Source organism: Rhea pennata, chromosome 6 (assembly GCF_028389875.1).
Source record: "Rhea pennata isolate bPtePen1 chromosome 6, bPtePen1.pri, whole genome shotgun sequence".
In the NCBI taxonomy this organism is placed as follows: domain Eukaryota; kingdom Metazoa; phylum Chordata; class Aves; order Rheiformes; family Rheidae; genus Rhea; species Rhea pennata.
The window spans coordinates 29,549,344-29,571,829 of record NC_084668.1 but is presented as its reverse complement, the minus strand read 5'-3'; the positions used below and the strand labels follow the sequence as shown (position 1 = coordinate 29,571,829).

The 22,486-nt window shown below is 38.6% G+C and overlaps 1 protein-coding gene across 2 annotated transcripts in view; it reads left to right on the top strand.

Annotated features, from left to right (window-relative positions):
* COL5A2 (collagen type V alpha 2 chain) overlaps window positions 1–19,708 on the top strand; it is a 112,391-nt gene extending 92,683 nt beyond the window's left edge. For both annotated transcript variants that reach the window (XM_062578244.1, XM_062578246.1), the window contains exons 34-54: window positions 421–528; window positions 653–706; window positions 2,409–2,462; window positions 2,581–2,634; window positions 3,733–3,786; window positions 4,620–4,727; window positions 4,826–4,879; window positions 5,099–5,152; window positions 6,228–6,389; window positions 6,503–6,610; window positions 7,656–7,763; window positions 7,928–7,981; window positions 8,279–8,386; window positions 8,479–8,532; window positions 9,821–9,928; window positions 10,727–10,780; window positions 11,492–11,599; window positions 13,771–14,062; window positions 14,951–15,138; window positions 17,070–17,294; window positions 18,158–19,708. In XM_062578244.1, coding sequence (XP_062434228.1) covers window positions 421–528; window positions 653–706; window positions 2,409–2,462; window positions 2,581–2,634; window positions 3,733–3,786; window positions 4,620–4,727; window positions 4,826–4,879; window positions 5,099–5,152; window positions 6,228–6,389; window positions 6,503–6,610; window positions 7,656–7,763; window positions 7,928–7,981; window positions 8,279–8,386; window positions 8,479–8,532; window positions 9,821–9,928; window positions 10,727–10,780; window positions 11,492–11,599; window positions 13,771–14,062; window positions 14,951–15,138; window positions 17,070–17,294; window positions 18,158–18,304 — 2,256 coding nt within the window. In that variant the 3' untranslated portion in view covers window positions 18,305–19,708. The remainder of the gene's footprint in view (window positions 1–420; window positions 529–652; window positions 707–2,408; window positions 2,463–2,580; window positions 2,635–3,732; window positions 3,787–4,619; window positions 4,728–4,825; window positions 4,880–5,098; window positions 5,153–6,227; window positions 6,390–6,502; window positions 6,611–7,655; window positions 7,764–7,927; window positions 7,982–8,278; window positions 8,387–8,478; window positions 8,533–9,820; window positions 9,929–10,726; window positions 10,781–11,491; window positions 11,600–13,770; window positions 14,063–14,950; window positions 15,139–17,069; window positions 17,295–18,157) is intronic.
* The last annotated feature ends 2,778 nt before the right edge of the window (window positions 19,709–22,486 follow it).

Here is a 22,486-nt window from a genome sequence, read left to right as displayed (position 1 = left end):
GTGAATGCCTGTGCTATGATGGGACTTGTAATGCACATGAAGGACGTAACTGTGAGAAGCAAAGCATAAATAAAGCATCTCTGCTCCTGGCAATTTCTACCTGTTGCTATCTGGTATAATGGACCTGTCTGCATCTCAGGCTTTGTCAAGGTAGAAAGAGGCTAGAGCTTCTTTCAGCCAGTCCTCGCCCCAGGATGCACATTAGTACATACTAATGTATTTTGGAAAGACTAGGGTATTACAGCTGAACTTCCCGAGTAATACAATGGGAAAAGAAAAGTATTTGGATATGAATTAGGTCCAAATTTAGGAGAAAATTATTACTTATAACTATACCCCTGAGGCTGCAGTTCAGGCACAGCCTGAAGACAAAGATACTTCTCAAATGAATAGAGAAATCTCACTTTTTATTCATTTCAGGGAAGCCCAGGCCCTAGTGGGACGCCCGGGGATCCAGGCCCACCAGGTCTTCAAGGTATGCCTGGAGAAAGAGGGATTGCTGGAACTCCTGGCCCCAAGGGTGATAGGGTAAGTCTGTTTATTTCTCTTCTGCTGTGTAGAATCAACTGTCTCTTAAGACTGTAATTGTTTCAGGATATGAAATATTCGTGATTTGGTGTCACAACTTCGACTTTCTGGGTATTTTCCATAGGGCGGCGTAGGTGAGAAAGGTGCTGAAGGTACAGCTGGCAATGATGGGGCAAGAGTAAGTAAATTTATCACTCTTTTTAGACCCATTCTCTGCACAGCAGATTGTCTACTGTGCTAGCGGTACTCAGCTGATAGAGATAAACAATATCCAACTTGCAAATATCATGGGTTGACAATAATCTCATCCCACTTACCCTGCAAATTTGATCTCTAATTTTTTTTTCAAGATTGCAAAGCACTATGTTTTGTATGAAGGGTAATGGGAGTTAAGATGTCAGTGGAAAAGATTCTCAGAAGCATGATGTTGATTTGGGATTTACCTAAGCTGAACAAGAATGAAAAGGTGAAAGGTAGGGTTCAGTAGCCAAAAGCAGACCTACTGGTGTTGAATGCCTCTTTATCACTTGAATTGATGTGCCCTTTTTCTGCCTTGAATTTTGCAGGCAAAAATGCCTGTAAATATACTGTATAGCATAAGGGTAGAGAGTTACTGACACTTCTGCAAAGCTTTGACTCTCCTGTGCATAAATAATGCAGATGGGCTCATATGTGGTAAACTCAATATGGTCAAGACATGTTGCACGCTGTCCTGTGAAGACCAGCTGTCCAACAATCCTAACAGTATTGATTTTGCTGTGTATGCACTGACCATTTCTGCTTCCCTAAAGTGTTGATGTTACTCTGAACATATATTGCATATATTTGAGATTCTTCAACTTTGCAAACCAGTTGGAGCACTAGCTGTCAGACACCTGGAAATCGGAGATAAATATGAAAGATCCTTGGATATGACCTGGATTAATTTTTTGTTAAGAGAGAAGGGTTATGGAGAAACTGTAGTATACAGAAGTCTTAACCTGAGAATTATCAGCTCTTAACTGGAATTAGCTGCGTAAGTCAGATAGTATCCATGGATACAGAACGGTTCTTAGTTGTTAAAAGGCATGTTCATAGCTTAAAGTAACGAGTAAGTAAATAAAGTACCTAGTGAACTTAACGTAGATTCCTGTTCTAAAACCAGGTATCTGCAGCTATCTCTGCTCCTTGTCACTAGAGCACTGACAGCGGTGCCGTACTGTTTTTTTAATATATTCTTTTTTGTATTTCTCTACAGTTTGAGGCAGCTTCCAGGGTGCCTTTTTGTGGGAGGGTAATTTTGTTCAATAAAAATGTCGTGCACAAAGTCTGTATTAAGCAAATTATACTTGGAGTGTCTAAGTATTCAAGAAAGTAATATAGTTAGTGCAGTTGATTGGTTTGAATGGAGAGATTGGAACTGATATGCCTAAATGCCACTACACAGACAAAAAGGACACTTTTCAGGAGTTTGCATGGTATAAATAAATGAATCTTCAAAGGTGATGACACACTTTTTTTTTCATTATTGCAAACAGTGAAGTATTAGCAGAAAAGATCTAGAAAGCTTCTGTGCAAGTGAGAGAAAAGAGCATCATTTCCTCCTGAGAGAGCTTTTTGATCTTTGGTCATTTTCATAAACGCTGCAAAACGGAGAAGATGAAATTAGTAGAGAATGAGAGAATGAGGGAAAGGAGGACTTTTGAGATACAGGTTTTCAGTCACAGGGAAAGAGAATGTGAGTAAATTTTAGATGAAGAAGACCACCATCTTGCAGAGGTAAAGGAGAAGAATTTAAAGGAGCTAAAATACTCATGAAAATAGTATATAAGAGAAGTTTTAACTGGATGGTTTTGAAGCTTCTCTTTTCTAACCTTCTTTTATCTTAATTTGTTCAACAGGGTCTACCTGGTCCAATAGGCCCAATGGGTCCAGCAGGTCCCACAGGTGAAAAGGTAACCAGATTTCTATGCCATTCGCTACTGAAGCTTCCTAATAGCAGCACACTGTATTCACACTTTCACTTCCCCTCAGACAAGTTATTTTGGAAATAACCTTTAATTTTATTTTAAGGGTGAACCAGGTCCTCGTGGTCTGGTTGGTCCTCCTGGCTCCCGTGGAAACCCTGTGAGTAAACATGTTTGATTTTTGCCTGAGCTGACAAATATTGCTAGGGACTAATAATTAACAGTGATTCAAACGCTAGGCATTTCTCTCACTTGTCAGTAGGTCTTCCTCTTTTTTTTCTCTTTTCTTTTTAGCCAAAATCTGTAGTGCCTATCTCAGTGCTGTGCACTTGTAAAACTATTGTCAGATTTTGTCTTGGTGTTAGGGCAATTTCTGCACCCCCAGAGTTTCCCTCATTTACCCTCACTGCTTAAAGCGTGTTACCACTTTCAAATATTTCAATTTTTAAAAAGCATGCTTATACCAGTTACTACTCTACACATATAAATACTTAGAAGGATAATGGGCAGAGATGCATCTTACTTCATCTAATTATGTTAACTTATCATCTTCTGCTTATTTGTGATTTTAAGGAATTTAAATGTTTACTTCGAAGATTAGGGAATTACGGGCTCAGCCCTTCTAGATCCTTGATACTGCTTGGAATTGATTATCTCTGTTATAAATCAGAACAACCTTGTTTCCAGTAAAAATTGGAACAGCTTCCACCCCTCTGGGGAGTGCTGGACCTTGGTAGCAATCATCTGCTTCTTTTCCAAAGAAACACTCTGTGGTAAGCTCAGCTGAAGCAGCTGACAGGCTGTCTGACCTTACAGTAAATGTAAATGTTTGAACTACTGGGGTGTTTTTGCCCTGTTTGATTGGAATGGTAGGGCTGCACAGGGTGCGTACTCTCAGCTAATCCTGCTTCACCGAAAGTGGTTGTGAATAGAGTTTTTCCTACTGCACTTCTAGTCCTTGCACATATTTTCATTTTCTAAATTCTGAAAGTTCTTGAAAGATTATATGTAGTGTTGAACACCTGCTAGATCTTAACATTATAGTTAACACTTTGTTTATTGTGTGATTACGTATGAGACTAACGTGTTAAATATGTGATTATTGTGTGATTAAGTGATCATTTGATTCTAATAACTAGAGCAAGAATATTATACTTATGATAGTAAACAGTTTATATCTTTTCTTTTTACTTGCAAGTTATCATGTATATAGAAATCCTTTTTTATGGAAAACAATTATTCTTCGTTTTTTGACCAGGGTTCCCGAGGTGAAAATGGTCCAACTGGTGCTGTTGGTTTTGCTGGTCCTCCGGTATGTGTTGTATAACACTAATCCTTTACTCATGCTTTGACACATTTCATTACTTACATTATGAATAATTCTGGAGTATAATTCTGGAACATGAGTCACATTTTTGTTACAAAAAGAGCTGTTTCTTTTTCCCATTATAATATCATGTAAAGGAAAGGGCCAATAAATACCCTAGACAGTTGAAAAGTGTTTTTGTTGATAAGATTATGTAATTGTTCACTAGATTTTATATCTTCCTGAATCTGCTGTGTTGCTTCCTTTGAGATTAAAATGAGGAAAATTATAAACTGTCATCTGCTGAAACATAGCAAGATACGCTTTGTGGGAAGTTGAGGTCAGAATGAATAAAAGAAACAAGTGGAAAGTCTGTAAGTTTCTGTGAATACCCCACAGCTTTCCAGCTGTGGGACCTTTCACAAACAGTTAGGTGTCTTACTTCTCTTGGGGTGAACAAATCTAGAAAAGAGAATGTTTGTTGAATCCCTTTTTACTTTTAGATATGTAATAGTTGCCAAGAAAAATAGAAAATATATAGATGCTAAAGGGTCTAAAGAAAAGAAAAATATGAACTAGATTTGACAATATTTTTAATGCAGATATTGACTTCACAGAATTTTCAGAAAATCCAATCTGTGATCATCTAAAGATTGTGATGAAATGTTACAATTCTCCTGAATTGTCTCATTGAGCACATGCACTACTACTGTTTTCTGTGCTGATTTGTTCTCCTGGGCTTGTTGCCTCCCAGAAATATCCTGCAGATTGACTTTCTCGAACTGGAAGGATTTGGTATTTTCTGACCTGCTCTCTTTTCTCTTTATTATTTCTTATAGGGCCCTGATGGTCAGCCAGGTGTGAAAGGTGAACCTGGGGAACCTGGACAGAAAGGAGATGCTGGATCTCCAGGACCGCAAGGCCTTGCTGGATCTCCTGGTCCACCAGTAAGTGTAAAGAACATTATCAGAGAACCAGTGGTATAGGCTGATCTTGCTTATTAAAAATCTCCTGAGTGTTGACTATCACACCACTCTCTTCTTAGGGTCCTCAAGGTGTTCCTGGTCTGAAAGGTGGTCGAGGAACTCAGGGTCCACCTGTAAGTAGATTTTATTTTCTGCAACTTGTCTATAAATAATTTAATAATACAATTTTACATAAAATATGTAAAGGAGATAACACACACATCTTTCTTCATCTCAGCATGCATTTCACAGACTGTAATTATAACAGTTGCTCATTAATTTAATTAATAACATTTCAGGTAAAAAATATGCTGCATGTCTTTCAGTAAAATTGTCATTAAAATGCTTTCTAGGGTGCTACTGGATTCCCAGGATCTGCTGGAAGAGTTGGGCCTCCAGGACCTACTGTAAGTTAATTCGTATATTCCTAATAGGTGCATTTCATAAAATGATAGTTGAAACCCTGAAAACTAACTGAAGCAGGAAAGATGAAGCAGTGTTTGTGGCCTGAAGCTATAGCAGCTTGTTAGCACAGACTTCTGTGACTGCAGGTTTGCATCCTACATCCAAGTTAGTGCAAGACTTTCCACTGGGTAAAGTAGGCTTTGGCTAGGCTTTGAGCTGTTCAAACTGCTCGGATGGATTAATTACTTGCAGAAACGAAACTGCATCCTGTGTCATCTTGTCCTTTTATTTTTTCTTTTTTTTTTTTTCTTCAGTGGCGTCTGAAGTTAGGTGAGCTTTTGTAAAAGGAACCGGGTCCCTGCCAGCCTACTGCCCTGAGTAGTTATTCATATAATCCACTAAAATAAATAAATAAATAAATAAATAGCCCCAAAAGAACTCTTACAACTAAACATTTACAGAAACACTGGAATGAAAAATAAGATAGCTGTGGCTCAACATGTAAAAATTCAGCTCCATTTCTCTGCGTGTTGTTGTCTTCGTATGTCTGTTTATGTTTTGATGAAAAAAATGACTCAGTCGTTGTGAGTTTATCAAAAGATGAAGGGAAATTAAAGCAGTTGTATTAAAAACATAATGTAAATGTGAAGTCTTTCAAAAGCATTTTGGTAAATGGTCGAAAGTACAAGAAAACACTAATTGGGACAAAAGGAATGGAAAGTTTGAATATGAACTTTTGGCTTGATGATATTGGAAGGAATGAATGAGGGTAAATTTTCTGGCTGTAACTGCACATCTGAGATTAAAAAAAATAAAGTCCTTTTAAAGGAGGAAGCTTGGAAATGCAATGGGGAAGGGGGAAGAGGGGTAGAGCTGGTACATCGTTTGAAAATCCTAGGAGTCCACCACTGCTGTAAATGAGTTATAGCTTAGGGTCATCACGTATCGGTCTTTCCTTAGCATGTGTGTATTTATAGTTAATCAAAACACAGTCCTTAGAGTTTAACTGTCCTGATAAGAGCAAAGTCTGGTATGCAAAGTGGTATGCAGTGTGATGAGGTCTTTTAATCTTACTAGGGAGCTCCAGGGCCTGCTGGGCCTATTGGTGAACCAGGAAAAGAAGGTCCCCCGGGTCTTCGCGGTGATCCTGGTTCTCATGGCCGTGTGGGAGATCGAGGGCCAGCTGGGCCCCCTGGAGGTCCAGGAGACAAGGGTGATGCTGGAGAAGATGGGCAGCCGGTACGTCCTCGTTGCTGGTGTTAATTCTCTTTAAGCTAACTCTAGGCTTGATCTGGTTACCTATGTTATTGGTAGTGAAGTAATAATAATGTTTTATCCTTTGTGGATTTCAGGGTCCAGATGGCCCCCCTGGTCCAGCAGGGACTACTGGTCAGAGAGGTATTGTTGGCATGCCAGGACAGCGAGGGGAAAGAGGCATGCCTGGGCTGCCAGGTCCTGCCGTAAGTAACAATCAAGTCAATATACCAATCTCAAGCATTTTTCATCAGCTTTATGAGTTTGAGATTATAGTGCCCAGTGTGTGAGGAGAAAGTTGGAAACCTTCGTTACAGTATTTAATGTAGAAAGAGTAATGAATAACTAAACCTCATGCAAATGCATAATGTAACAGATTTTATTTTTGCCGTAATGTAAGATCTGAACCTGAATTAAAAGTAAATTGGTAATAGTGTTAAGCCTTCTAGTTAACATGCTAGAATTTGACTGGAAATAAGATATTTAAAAAATAAAAACTGACTCCACACTTCATTTAGATACTCAAAGGCCACCTGAATGGGAATATTTCATAAATGTCATTGTGAAGTACAGTCTTCGAAATTGCCGTTTGGGCTTCCACATGGGGTTTACAGATATTTCCTAGAAAGCATAATGATCTAGCAGAGCAAGACATTAAATAGAGTATTAGTTAGAGGGTATTGTAGAGAACAGCTGTACACCACTGAATCCATAAAGTCAATTTATAGCTAAGGTGAACCAGAGATTATTGCAGGCTCAGAAGTTATGTTGGTGCTGAGACAGACAAAAAATTTATGTTAGTTTTTTCAAGCTACGTTACATTTTTCCAGACACTGATTAGTCTCCTAGAGTCAGCAAGCTCTTGTCTGTCGTGGATAATGCCACCAGACATATTGACATATCAAGAAAGCATGTGCTTAGAGTTACTACTAGAAAGACTAACTTGAAATGCAGCTCCTAGTTAAAGACCTATTCAAACAGCTGTTATTAAAAAACAAGTAACACAATGAAACTGTTTAAAAATACATAGTATATCAGATATATATTGAAAATCCATACCAACACTTTCAGTCTCAGTTTTTGGAAGTTACTAATGTTGGTATTTCAGATTGTGGCTTATGGATTCATAAGTAGTGTTTTACAGGCAGCAATTTTCTTGTGTCTTCTTTATTTTGTGATTTAAATTATGATGTGGTATTTCTCTCTCTCTCTCTCTCTCTCTCTCTTTTTTTTTTTTTTTTTTTTTTTAAGGGTACACCAGGAAAACAAGGTCCTACAGGGCCACCAGGTGATAAAGGTCCTCCAGGACCTATAGGCCAGTCAGGTGCAACTGGACCTGTAGGTGAAGCTGGTCCGGAAGTAAGTACTGGAGCCTAATACCATGAAAAAAAAAGGCAAGAGTCTAGCAGTTACGGTCCTAGAGTCAGTTAGAGATGGAGAACACCTTTCTAGTTCTTTGTTCTTATACAAATGCAAGATTACAGAGCAAATCAACAGTCCTGTTTTTGGTGCTCTAATTCTAGGGACCTGCTGGTAATGATGGTACTCCTGGACGAGATGGAGCTGTCGGAGAACGTGTAAGGATATATTATTTTATTAAGTCATATTGTAAATCTCTATTTTATTATTTATTCATTGCAAGTTATTTCTCTTCATTCAATTTCCCTGAATGGGAGACTTTTAAAAAAACATATTACAGCTTTGAATAAGAAGTGCCTCTCAAAGCTGTGGAAACCTGGCTAAAACATTTGCCTCCAGAAACTCAGGCTTAAGTTCTTACAGCAAAGATATCTTAATAAATCATAATTGCTAGAAAATAGATTAGGAATGCTGAAGGTTTTTTAGATAAATGATGTTCAAATTATGTTTCTCAGGGTGATCGTGGTGAACCTGGACCTGCAGGCTTACCAGGTTCCCCAGGGGGTCCAGGAACTCCAGGTCCTGTTGGCCCTCCAGGAGATGCAGGTCAAAGAGGTGAAACTGTAAGTGAGGCCTTTTATTTTTGTCTATCAAAAATGTATTGTGTATGCTTTTGTGTATTCCTTCACATGTCATCTCTATGCAATCCTTGTAGGGTTCTCGAGGTCCAGTGGGTCCCCCAGGTCGTGCGGGAAAAAGAGGCTTGCCTGTAAGTTGTCTGTGATCACTGTGTGTGGTTTAATCTGAGATACTTTTTACAAGGGAATATAAGGGAAATTGAGCCCAATTTAGAATGCTGAAAAGCAATTGAACTTCTAGTGTTCTGACTGCAAATGAATGTAGAATATCTTCCAAGTTTTAAAGCTGTACAAATCTTTTTAATATTCCTATGTTTTCTTTAAAAATAGTTTCAGAGGAATAACAAATGTTTTTGAAGTCTCTTTATTTGAAGGGCAATGCTGTTCAAATGATCAGTATGACCTGAGTTTGGAAGTGGCTAGAGGGTGTTTGACAGATCAAATTTTGAGAGAAGAAAGAAATGAATACTGAACAGAAAGACAGATTTTTAGATCAAAATGGCAGAAATGTAACAAAATCACCTGTTCCCATGAAACAGCCTTATACAACTCATGAGATTGTGACTTGAATCCAAATGGAAAAACAAACAAAACTCATCTTTTTGTGTTACATAACTCACTCACAGTCCAGCCTTGGAACAAAAACTTAATCTCAAACTTGGGAGATTCTAAAGAATGCTGTCCTATCCCTAAGCATAAGTCATAGGAGAAAAAGGAAAGGTTTATTAAATAGTTCACATTAATGATGTCATTGATAAACTATTTGCATTGAGAAATTTAGCTAGAAGATTTGAGGTGAGAAATACAGAATTGAAAGCAGAAACTATTTTTTTCCAATTATTTTTTTTTAAAAATCAGTATGAGAAGTTTGAAACTGTCAAAAATACGAGGAATGAAATTATAGCAGTAAAAGAACCAGGCCATTTGTACTGGAGAGTCTGAACACTGCTGTCTATGATTAGGAAATGGAACTTCAGTTGTATTTTAATCATAATGAAGGAATAAAGGTGCAATATGGAGGACGTCATACTGAAAGTACTTTTTATGATTCCAAGGGTAAAGACTCATAGTATTTTAATGTTGTATGTAACATTTCTTTGCTATATCTGGTATGACAAAAGTATTTCTCAAAATTAATATTTCTCAAAATAATTCTGTTTTATAATTTATTAAATATTTAATTACAGAGGTTGTTTTGACTGTATGATGGAACTAAACAGGCTAAATTTACTGCAACTATAATTAAATAAAATTATGTAATTGTTTACTTATTTTTGGTAAAAATTAAGATTCCTGGAGCTGCCCCAGCATCATCACCTTTCTAGCTTTAGTAGTGAAGGAAGTCAGAGAGGAGTGTCTAAAGCAAAATGAATTTTTTTTTCAGTCCAGAATCTTACATTTCATCACTGATGCTTACAGGGTCCCCAAGGGCCTCGTGGTGACAAAGGTGACAATGGAGATCGAGGTGACAGAGGCCAGAAGGGACACAGGGGTTTCACTGGGCTTCAAGGTCTTCCTGGTCCTCCTGTAAGTTGTTCTGGTTTTACTGTAACTATTTTCTTTTTAGTTGAACCATGCATTAAGACCATAGTTATTTAAAATACATAATAGATACAAGAACTATTTTTTCCCCAGTAGGTGCTTGCTAGTAGCCTGACTGTCTGCACTTGTGCTTTGCAAAATTTGTGTTTTGCTCTTTATCCATTTGTGCCAATCCAAAGGGGCCAACCACTGAGAATCTATGACCTGGCAGCACGGGATGGTTACAAAAGCTGATAGTTTCAAAGAAGCACATTAGAGTTTAGAAGATTTTGTGCCAGTGTGCCGGTGTGTCTGTAAAATATTTGCAAGGACTTCCTGATTCCAGTGGCAACTGGTTAGCAATGCCATGAAAAACTTGTTTTTTGTCACTTGTTCACTGATCCTGTGCAAGAGCTGAAAGTTTCAACACCCAGGAAGGAAGTCAATGAAGAGAACCCCAAAGCATCTTTCGGCTTCAGAATAGCGCTGACCAGTTACTCGTTCGTAACGCGGTCTGATTCTGAATGTCACGAAAGCGAGGTTGTTCTGCAGGAATGGCTTTGCACGTGGCCAAGCACAGTAAATTCTGTTTGTGTAAATTTTGATGGCTGCTGTTACTGTGTCTTTGTGACAGAACAAAACAATGGGATGAAAATGAATCATAAGAGCAAAATGTGCTGCCCACTGTTCATGCATAGTATAAGCCTATGCCTGCGTATTTGCACGGGTCACGTGGTGGGTTTTTTTGAGGCTGAATGAATATGCTTTAGATATCTCAATGATACCGTAATTTCTTCCATTTAGGGTCCTATTGGTGAACAGGGAAGTCCTGGCATTCCAGGCCCTTTTGGTCCTCGGGTGAGTATCATGTTTCAGATTTTGGTGTTTTCCCCGCTGCCATGTTTCTATTTGGGCTTCATTTTTAGTTTATTGCTATTTATCGCTTCAGTATCATGTGATGATTAACCGTACTTTTTCTGAGGGATGTTACCTTGCTTAATATAACAAAGCTTAACATGAGTGTAATTATAGCTAGACAAAAAGGACAGTTCTGAATCACTACGGTGCTACAGTGTCTTTAAGCAGAGACTTCTGCTGCAGCTGATGCAAAGAAGCCATACAGGCAGCAGCTCTGCTTGCTGCAACTGTGCCTTCACACCCTCTGTGAATGTTATTGACCCAAAAGTAGCAGAGAGCTGTGGCTCCCCAGGGTGTTCCCAAGTGACTGACTATCTCTGAGTCTATATGCAGCTGGGCACAAAGCAGCTACTCCAAAGTTTGGGTAGCACTCAGAATTGAACCTACCTGTATGGTTTGGGAAAAACACAGATGATCCAAGGTATAGCCAAGGTATATTGTCTCAGGCAATTGACTTCAGAAGAATAGCATTGAAACTGCCACCTTCTTAATTTTGGAGAAGAAGAAAAAGGGTGATATTTTTAATAATCTGGTAATGGATAAAAAGAATTATGTTGCCTCCTAAAGAGATAATGCTTATAAAAGGCTATTTTCGATAACTTTGTTATTAAATGTTAAAACACATTCTTCCTTTCTCTCATTTTTTTCCAGGGCCCTCCAGGTCCAGTTGGTCCTTCAGGCAAGGATGGAAGTCCTGGACCACTTGGGCCAATCGGGCCTCCTGGTGTTAGAGGAAGTGTGGGAGAAGCTGGACCTGAAGTAAGTTGATGGGAACATGGAGGGAAGAGATTATCTTTAAATAATGACATTCTTTTTATAGTCCATTGCAGCAATTTCTCAAATATCTATGAGCCCAAGACAAATCATAAAATTAGATATAGTTTCCCCAACAGATCTCCAACAGATATAGCAAGGGTAACTGTATTGAAAAGGACTTTCTTACTATCTTCTTCCAGACCTATGAGTATCCTAGTCTCATCCACCTATGCTATCCTGAGTCCAAACTGAAGTTACGTCTGTAATTAGCTGGCTGGACCCTGCTAGATCTACAGCTCAACACAGCTGTTTGGCAATTTGTTCCCTGAGGTCTCAGGCCTAAGCATAGTTCAGCTGTTGCATCTGGAACCATCAGTACTCCAAAGTCAGCTTTCATGTAGGCCCTACCGCTAAATTAATTCCAGCTCCATGAAGGTGACACTGACTTCAGAACAGCCATATGACCCTGATTGCTAGCAGCATGCTCCATCATGCCTTGCATTGAGGAAATCCTTCAGTCCAAACTACTAGCCCAAACTCTAACCCTGACCTCAGCTGACCTTCAGCCTAACCTGAAGTTTACAGACATCACTGTGAGCTAATTTGCAACAAATTAAAAATTAATCTGATCATTTTGGAAAATGTCCTAAACTTGGCTAAATGCCTTTCACACATTCCACATTTACCAATCTGTGTTCTTCTAAATCATAAAATGTAATTTATGCCATCCCAAGAAATATAGATAAAAAATTGGAGAGATTTGAGAGCAGTCTGATATGAATGATCATGTGAAGAGTTAAAAGATTTGCATTGCTTATTTTGGAATGGATATGGGCAACGTGGAATAAAGGTATCTAAAATAATGAGCAACATAGAGAAACAGTTTCTGTTGTTCTTTTGTCTCATAACATGAGCATTCCTGTTGTTTCCTGTGAACAGTTTCTGTTGTTCTTTTGTCTCATAACATGAGCATTCCTGTTGTTTCCTGTGTTTATCATGTGCTATTATTTACCCTGTTTCATTTGAATTTCTCCCAATTTTCATTATCTCCACTTCTGCTGAGGCACCAAGACTGGAGTGAATAGTCTACAGTAGAACACAGGAATATAATGTATATCCAAATATTTCATTTGTGTAATGAGACAGTACAAGAAATGCTGCATACTAGTACTTTTACTTTCACTTTTCCTGATATTTGTGTGTGACTATGAATTGGAACCAAAACCCAAGAAATTAAGCTGCGTGCTGCATTTGCCAGATGCAGAATGTGTTAGGCTGAATGTGTGTTCTGTATTAAACATTTGGAGCACTAATTTCAAACTCTGAGGTAATTAATGTCCAAGGAAACACCACATTCAGATATGCCATGCGGTGCACCAGAGCATCAAACTTGCAAGGGAGACATAGCACACACTTTGCTGCCAGTGAGGAGCTGGTAGAGTCTGCAGGTGGAGATACAGTGTGTACTAACAGACCTTTTCTGCCTCAAGACTCAGTTACCTCCCCAAGTATCACAGTCCAGGCTGACAGAAGGACCTCAAAACCCCTCATTCAGGAAATGGCCTCACTCAGGGAAACACCTATTCTGCCAAATAAGGATGAAGTGAATTTTGTGTCACGTGTTTGGAGACCTCTGGCCAGAAAGTTCAGCACTGTGCACAATAAACCTAAAGATATTTCTGGTGTTCAGTTTTCCCTCCAGACTTTACTAATTGAAAGTGTGCCTGAGACGAGACAACTCAGTAGAAACAAGATTTTTAGATTGTTCTAAAAAAATCACTTACAGCTGTTGGGAGTTTTAAGAAATAATTTTATTAGGCAGGGATTTGAAGGAGGGAGGGATGGCTTAAAAAAATGGAATCAAGAGGCTATTACTTTCTGACATTTTGCAGCTGTTTAGTCCAAAAGCTGGGAATAAGAAAAAATTGAGCAAGGTAATAAGACAGGCAGTGAGGACACGAAGCAGGGAGAATGCCTCGCACGCAGTTCTAATCGCTTACCTCTGTTCCTGGGAGAGTGAACTGGTTATTCGTACCTGAAGCTTGCCTGTGCCTTAGGGCGACTTGCCTTGAAGTTTGGCTTTATTATTGACTGCCTTGCCTTCTCTATCATTTTGTCTAGTTGACTCAGCTGTCCCTTTTTTGCCTTTTTTGTTTTTGTTTGTTTTAATTCAGGGTCCACCAGGTGATCCAGGCCCTCCAGGTCCCCCAGGCCCTCCAGGACACCTCACTGCTGCCATTGGAGACATTATGGGACACTACGATGATGCTATGGCAGATCCACTACCAGAGTTTACTGAAGATGAAGCAGCCCCAGATGATCACAATAAAACAGATCCAGGAGTCCATGCCACACTGAAGTCACTGAGCAGCCAGATCGAGACTATGCGCAGTCCTGATGGTTCAAAGAAGCACCCAGCACGGACTTGTGATGACCTGAAGCTTTGCCACCCCTCTAAGAAGAGTGGTGCGTATAAACACACTACCTTCTCTATGTGCCATGTTGTTCTGACTTATTCCAGAGTGTATCTGAGTCGCTGAAAAAATGCATAATGCAGATTTTGATGGTCTAAACTGACATTCACACTAGGAGCTCAAAAACTTCTCACAAATGTACGCAAGTGTATCTTCTGATGGATCCCGTATTTATTCAGGTGTATTTTTACATCTGAAATGTTTTATGTTGTCGTGGAGTGCCACTTCTTGAAGTGTTATCACAGTGGAGCACTTGCATGATTGCAGAGATATGTTGGTACCTCCCTTGCTAATATTTGCGTAATTGTTGTTAGCTCGAAGTGCTGCCTGTGGGTGACCCATGCACTCTGTTGCTGATGACCTGTGAGTGCTTTGCATCTCCATATTGGCAATCTGTAGGTAGTAATTCACTAATGTGCCGGTTTGCCTAACGTGCTGGTTGCAAGTGATAAATGAGAACAGACTGGAAGACAGAGAGAATCCATGGCAAGCCTCTCCGGCTTTTCCACGTGTCCTGAAACTTTTTCTCCAGGATCAACAATCAGAGAAGCTGCCATCGGATTCTCGTATGCAGGGAAAATTGTCTTCTAGCTGTTGTGCTCTCTTTATGCTCTGAGAGTTTCTAGCAGCTTTGCAGTAGATTTAAACCACCTTAATCTTGAACAACTTCAAAGTCTGAATTCCTTGATTTTGAAGTATTTTGAAATATTGACCAGCTTGTATCTTAAAGAAACATTATAATATATATCTAAAGCATGCATTTAAATACATACCAAATTGTTACATGAAGGGTATACCTATTTTTCTTTTTGCATTGTCTCCTCAGTTATTTCACGAATCTTATTAATATAGCAGAGTCCACATTTTATGTTCTTTGTAGGTGAATATTGGATTGATCCTAATCAGGGATGTGTTGAAGACGCTATAAAAGTGTACTGCAACATGGAAACTGGGGAGACCTGCATTTCTGCAAACCCATCTACTATACCACGCAAAACATGGTGGACCAGCAGGTCATCTGATCTGAAGCCTATTTGGTATGGCCTTGATATGAACAGGGGATCACAGGTAACTGAACAGATTTAATTTCAAGAATTCTCTTTTATTCTGATTTCGTCTGGTTTGGAAATTTATCTGCTGTACTAAGCAGTCTGCTATAGTCAGAACTATAAAAATATTGATTGACTAGTGGATATTCCGTCTGTTGTTATCATACAGCAGTTACAGGAAGGGAGTCTGGGAGAAACTATGCAAGGATATCTCGGGCAGGATCAGCAATAACCAGACTGCTGCTCGTGGATGTTTATTTCTCTTAACCCTAAAGACTTCAACTTCTGCAATCTATTTTAGTAACTCTCCAGTGTTGTTCTTAATAAGTGTTTTCTTTTTTTTAAAATCCTGATATATAATTTAGATAACTTTTGTTTTAATTGAAATATTGAAATCCAGATTTTCTTTTAGAATACTCTTTATTCCTAAAAAAATAAAAATAATAAAAAAAGCCTCTTTTATAAATTCTCTGAACTAAGCTGATTTTAAAGAAAGCATAATTGTTGTATCATGTGTGTCAGGAATGTTCCATGCCTAATGCATCAGTGTCTAGACAGACAAAAATCCCTCTCAGTTTTCCATGGGGTTTTCCCTCTGTGATAACTTCTAAAAGTAGGCTTAATGGTACTACCAAATAACATAAGTTTGTATATAATTATTCCACCAGCTTTTGCCTTTTTGTTCCTAGTTAATTGAATCAAAAACTTAGCAAGTATTTGCAGTTTTTATTTCATAGGGAGTAATTAAATATCTTTAAAATGAGTATTTGGTGGGTGAAAATAGTCATGCCACTATCAGCTGGATTCCTGATGAGAATTCAGAACTTTAACAATTTGGAGCAGATACGATACTGGTTGCATTTTTGAGATACTCAGTGTTTTTATTTCCTAATAATTCAGAAGAACTTGCCATCACCCAGAATGTCACAGCTGACATATAGCTGCCTGCAGAACTACAAAAAGGGTTTTTGTAAGTCAGACGCTCTTTGATGGAAGAAATTATCCTAAGGAAAACTATAAAAGAATATATAACTTTTGAAAGCATTGTCAGATTTGGTAACTACCAGTATGATCTGTGCAATAGTTATATGCACACTTCAGATATTCTAAATAATAAATATACTTCTGATATCACTACATAAAAAATGTGTTATCTATGTTTAATGACAGTGGCAATACAGAAGATTTCCTCCTTTTTGGGTAAAATTTGGTGGATTTTTAGTCATTCCTATCTGTGGTTTTCTGTGTTGCAATCATTCACAAAGCATGAATAAAATGAAAACTGCACAGGTATGGCAAAAACCTCAGTTATTTTAGAATTTTTATTATTTACAGAAAAATTACTGGAGTTTCTTATAGACACAGTGAAGAAATATAAAAGCATTTTTCAAATTTCTGCCTAAGTTAATTTTATAACATCCTTATGCAAGTGTATTTTTATTTAGTCAAGCGTTAGCTGTTGTTGATGCTTCTAAATTAAATGTAAACTGCAGAGAAAATAAACTCCTAAAGTTGTGATATAATAGGTACAGTATAAAAGGGTTTTTTGTGGTCGATGTTTGTTATCTAGTTTGAGATTACTATAAATTACTATTTTGCACATAATATTTAGCTCCTACTGAATCCATTTTTTGCAAGAATGCGGTATGCAATCCAAGATGTGAAACATCTGTGGAGCCCCAAGTGCCTTCCAGAATAGGGTCACTTGTTTGCTTTCAGAGTTTCTGCATTACGATCAAAATTTCCCAAAATGACTCCTGCTACAGGATGTTTATACTTCTCGGCCCTCGACTTCCAGCGAATTACAAACAAAATCATTCTTACATTTTTTTGTCATAGGCCTCGTGCTAGTCATGTCTGGGAAGGATCATGAGAATGACATTTACTAAATTCACACACTTTATATGAGTTTTCATGTAATATATGTAAATCTATTTTGTGTCTTCACAGTTTGTGTATGGGGATACTGCTGTCACTCAAATGACATTCCTGCGCCTTTTGTCAAAGGAAGCTTCCCAGAATATCACTTACCATTGTAAGAACAGTGTCGGATACATGGATGACCAGACTAAGAACCTGAAAAAAGCCGTAATTCTGAAAGGCGCCAATGACCTGGAGATCAAAGCAGAGGGAAACAGCCGGTTCAGATATACTGTTCTTCATGACAGCTGTTCTGTAAGTTCTGTCTTTTTATCATCTGGTATGGAGAAAAAGGACTTTCGTCTTCTAATATTGTCAATTCTTCCTCAATTTAGCAATAGAACAAGATAATTAAAATGCTGCAGAATTTCAGCATGAGTTATAGAAGTAGCCGATCAAATAGATGTTTTAGTACAGTTCTACGTTCATTTAGTGGAAGCCTGCACAATTTAGAGAATATTTATAAATTACTAATTGTTAGTAAGCGTACTGAGATGAATCTCTTACCATCTTGCATTTCCCAATACTTGTTTACCTCTCTGTGGGATCACCCAAAAAAACTGAATAACTTCAGGTGCTTTTCTGCCAGGTGAATAGGATCATTGCGTTGCCCACTAAAGCAAATCCACTGGTGCTGTGGCTGACTTAGCGGGAAAGGAGAGCTGTTACCACCAAAAAATTTCCAGTGGGAAAAAAAACAATCGAGTAGAAGTTGCATAAGTCTGTATCATGTTCAACAACATTCTCAGTGTAGAACAGGATATTGGCAAAATACTTTTAAAGTTAACTTTAGACTTTACATAAATTAGCGTGTGTTAAAGGAGTGTAGCCCAAAAATACATGTGAGCTGTTCTACATAGGGAAGAACTTCCTAAGAAGAAGAAAAATCAGTCCCGTTTGAGGACAAGGTCTTAACGTATCAGTCTAAAGGATCTGCTCACCGCTGTAAAAGCAGTATTATACATTTTGAAATAATCAAGCTGCAGCGCACAGCATCGTGCGCTGTTCAGCGGAGATGCAGTGAGATCCTTCTGCAGGATCTGGGCTCACTCGCCCACTGGCTTTCAGCCTGCTTCTCACCCGAGCGCTGGCCTAATTCTTCCTTTCTTGTTTTTCAGAAACGTAACGGGAACGTGGGCAAGACTGTCTTCGAGTACAGAACGCAGAACGTGGCGCGCTTGCCTGTCATAGACATTGCACCGGTGGACATCGGCAGCGCTGACCAGGAATTTGGCATTGAAATTGGGCCAGTTTGCTTTGTGTAAGAGAAAGGGGGGAAACGTACACACTACCCAGCAACCGCAGCAATTAAACACACGGACTTAGACTGAAGTTAATCCTGAGACTCTTGAAGTAATGGCTGATATTGGATCAGCACTGTATATACAGTTCTTCTTAAATGCCCAGCCTCCTTTTGAATATTTATTTTACTTACAAACCTTCTGTTTTAAATGATTGAAATTAACTTTTTTTAGTACAGCAGTACAGTTTTAAGAGGACCCATGATCACCTTTTAAACATAATCTATATCTTTCCTTGCTTTTGCTTCAGATTATTTCAAAATTTACAGGTATTCAAATTAGATAGTTTTAATATGGGACTATGTAAAGCTCTAAGGATTATTTCTTTTGCTTGGATGCATACTGAATAACAGAAGAGTAGAGCACTTGTGTGAACTGTTGGTTGTATTTCAGTCAGGTCTACTGCTTTCTACCCCAGCATGCCTTACTGTGGTTGCCTGTAGGATAGCCAGTCACAGAAATCTGTCTTTTATAGAATAAAATCTCTTCAAATAAGACCATATTAATTTGGCATTGCCTTTCCTGCACTTTCCTATGCAATAGGCTGTTCAGAAGAGGATTCCACAGCCATAGTTAATTTATGAAGTAAAAATACTACTGGGGTAACTGCGAGTTTTCAGTAGAACTGTCCCATATATGAATTTCAAGGCCTGACTTCTTATTTCTCACAATATACCCGTGTAATTTCATTAATTTATCATTTATCTTCAAAATACATCTTAAACCCAATGCTTGTTGATTTTCCAATAGTTGTCCATCTAATAAGCCATTACATATCAAATTATACAGATGTCTTATGTATGGTTCCAATTTGCTAATAAAGAGAACGTTTAGAAATTCATTATTTTTAGCTGACATCCAGACATGCATCACCAATAATTTTTGACTTAATAGCCTTGAATATTCAAGGCAGGAAAGTTCCATCATTTCTTAGCGTGAGCTACCTCATCTCTAGAACTTGGGATGCATTTAATTAATATTCTTGTTTTTATTTTAGATATTAAAAGGTGCTATGCTTCTGTTATTATTTCAAGAATGGAGGTAGGCAGGGCAAAAACAATAAAAAAAAAGTGATGGTGCTAAATGACTCTGTAGAAGGCTGATACAGTGAAGATGCCTACTGTCAACGTCATTTTCAGAGTTTGGCTGTTAGGCTTGTGGTGTGCGAAAGAACAATGTTACAGTGCATTTATCTGTTGGTCATACAGTATATAGATTGTTTTGTGCCACTAGCATGCTTTATTTTGTAAAGCATGTAGGTACAAACTTACTTAGTTTTTTGTTTCTTTACTGCATTTGTGCTTTCCATGTTTTTTGTTTGTTTCTTTAAAAAAAATAAACAGCTGGGGCCATCCCTAAAGAAAGTCATGCACATAGCTTTATTCATGTATCTTTGCAAAGCATTTAATTAAATACATGCTTCTTGCTATGTCAGTGGTTTCCTTTTTATAGAATTCCTTCCAGTGTGTCCTGTATCAGTTAATCTCCAGGAACATGAAATTAGAAATATTTTTAACCTTTTTAAAAATTTTGTTGCTATTTTAAATACCTCATTTTTGATGTGTTCACCTGAAGTGTTTTAAACATAGGAGCACAATTCTGAATAATATCCTCTTTGTGACAATTTTCACAGGATCGGTGTCGATTTGTAAGGAGTACTCACCAGCAGTCGTAGTCGAGCTACCTGACTAGTGTTGTTTGAAACGCCAGAGAATCAGGATTTTAATTCCAGACTGAGTAAAAGGTGATCCTCAGTTCCAGGTGTCAGTTTAAGTTGCTTCTGATAGAACACAGTTGCTGGACCAGACATAAAGTTGCGTGGTAGAAAGGAAGGCAAGAATTTATGCTTGTTCCGTCCTTCTTAACAGGGTAAGTGTCCAAGGAGGCTGCACGTTTCCGGGCTGTCCGGACGCACCTTTGCGTGCGGGCCGTGAACGGGCACGTTGACAAGCTCGTGCTGACGTTAGCTTTCCAGACCCACGTAGCAGCTCTGTGATTTCTTTTTTACGAGCACGAAACGATTGCTGTTAATATGTAGCTCATGAGTGAGGGCATCGTGTGGGATCCTTGAGGGCTGGTGGGTAACGGTGATCGTCTGGGGTGCAAGGGCAAGCTCTAGCAAGTTCATGCGAAGGTGGCTGTGATCCTACCTCAGCAGGACACCAGTCAAAGGGCATGACGTGAAGAACATTTGGAGTGTGGATGGATGTCTGAAAGTTATTTGCAATCTCCGTTTTTTATCGGCAGAATATCATAATCCATAATGAGTATAGATGTTTTGTGAGGTTATTGAAGAAGAGTGTTTAATTATAGGGGACGGGTTTTTTTCAAGTCTCTCTTTTTGCAACTTCCTCTCCATAGAAACTAGTCAGTCAAATCTCAGCTCAAAACTAAAACTCTGTTATTCACCCTGCATAACTTGGCGTTTGTTGTATGTTGACAATACGCAGAGGGGTTAACTGTGATTGGGTAGTTTATCTTGAAGTGTATAGAAAGACGTATTTGGATTCTTTTGTAATTTCATTTTAACCAAATAATACGGTTTTCTAATGTTGGTTCTTAAGGTATGTGTATCATCACTGTAATGGTTTTATCCCTGTGTCACTGAACTACAGATATAAAATATCAGCCTTGACTCTGTATGCAATTCGATAGCTGATTACAGGCTTGGGAACACACTGAGCCGCCCTAGGGGCGTTTCTGCAAACACGACGAACAAAAGACTGGGATTGAAGTATTGCAGAGCCTATTCTGGTTTTGCTATTGACTAGATTTAATAATGTTTTACACTGTATTTTGAATGGAGTTTAGTTATGCCTTCTCTTGCAACAAGACTTTTTTTTTCTGCTTGACAGCTCCTCTTAATTTATTTTGCGCATAGGAGACATGGCTGAAGACAGAGCTGATCTCAGTGATATAGATTACTGGGCAAGTCATTGAACTTGCCCAGTGGTTTAACTGAGCAAGAGTAGTATTATTTTATATATTAATATAAATTAAATATAACAAATTTAAATATGTACCATATGCTATACATATGATATATAAATAATATAACTATGTTAAAATATAAGCAAGTAAGGTTAATGGGGGGGGGGGGAAGCTGTTCCTCCTGCTGCATTTCCTGAGGAAGCCAAGCGTGACTGTGTGTGTCAGACGTGATCACAGCCTGCCTGCTAGGTCTGTGAGCGTTTTATATGTTCTGTGAGGCAAACGAGGCACCAGTGATTCGAGTCCTCCCTGAACAAGAGGGATCTGCATCACAGATTTGGCTGTGTGCAGCCCAGTTTCCGAGCGACGGTGAGAACGGGTTTGGATTTGGGCTGATTCGTTTGCTCTTTTAAAAGGCTGGAACAGCCTAAGATGTGTCTCTTCCACCCTCTGTCCACAAAAATCTTTTCCTCTCTCTCAAATTTTGGTGCTCCGTTCTAGTTCAGTGGTTTCTCTCTTGTCTCTGGGTGTACGAGAGTGCACGTTCAAATCTCATTGCCTCTCAAACTCCTTTCTCAGCTGTTTGTTAGCTTCCTTGTAGCTTTAATAAATACCCAGCTCTAATTAAGCTGTTAATACCAAAAGGATTCTGCAGGGCACCTGGAGCACTACCTCGAAGTGGAAGAGCACATCAAGCAACACAGAAGTGTAAGAAAGAAAATACTGTTGAATAACAGCTAGAAGCAGCACGCAGCCAAAGTCTGCAGAGCCATAGCAAACAAGTATGAAAGCAAGCAGAGAGTCTGAAAATAGGGTATGAACACAAAGTATTATTTTTCTTATTACTGCTGGGTAAGGGCCTCTAGGTTTTGTTCATCTCCTGCAGCTGCCAAAGGCTGAGCAAAGCTGTTACCAGATTGTGTAAAGATACGAGAGGAGTGTTGCACACTGAGACACGGCATGCTTGAAGAGAATAAGGTGCACATGAGAAATCAGAAAATGAAAGAATTTTTTGAAACTTTGACATTGGATTTGATTCAGTTTATTTAACCAAGCAGCACTGGAAGACTTTCAGAATTTTAGACAAATTCTAGAGAGGTTTCCCAGTTCTGAAACCGAGTGAAAAACTATTAGAATAAACTATCTGAAACTTAGGAAAAGCCATTAGGATTTGCGAAGCAACAGAACCTGCTGCACAGACATTGCCTTCAGCAA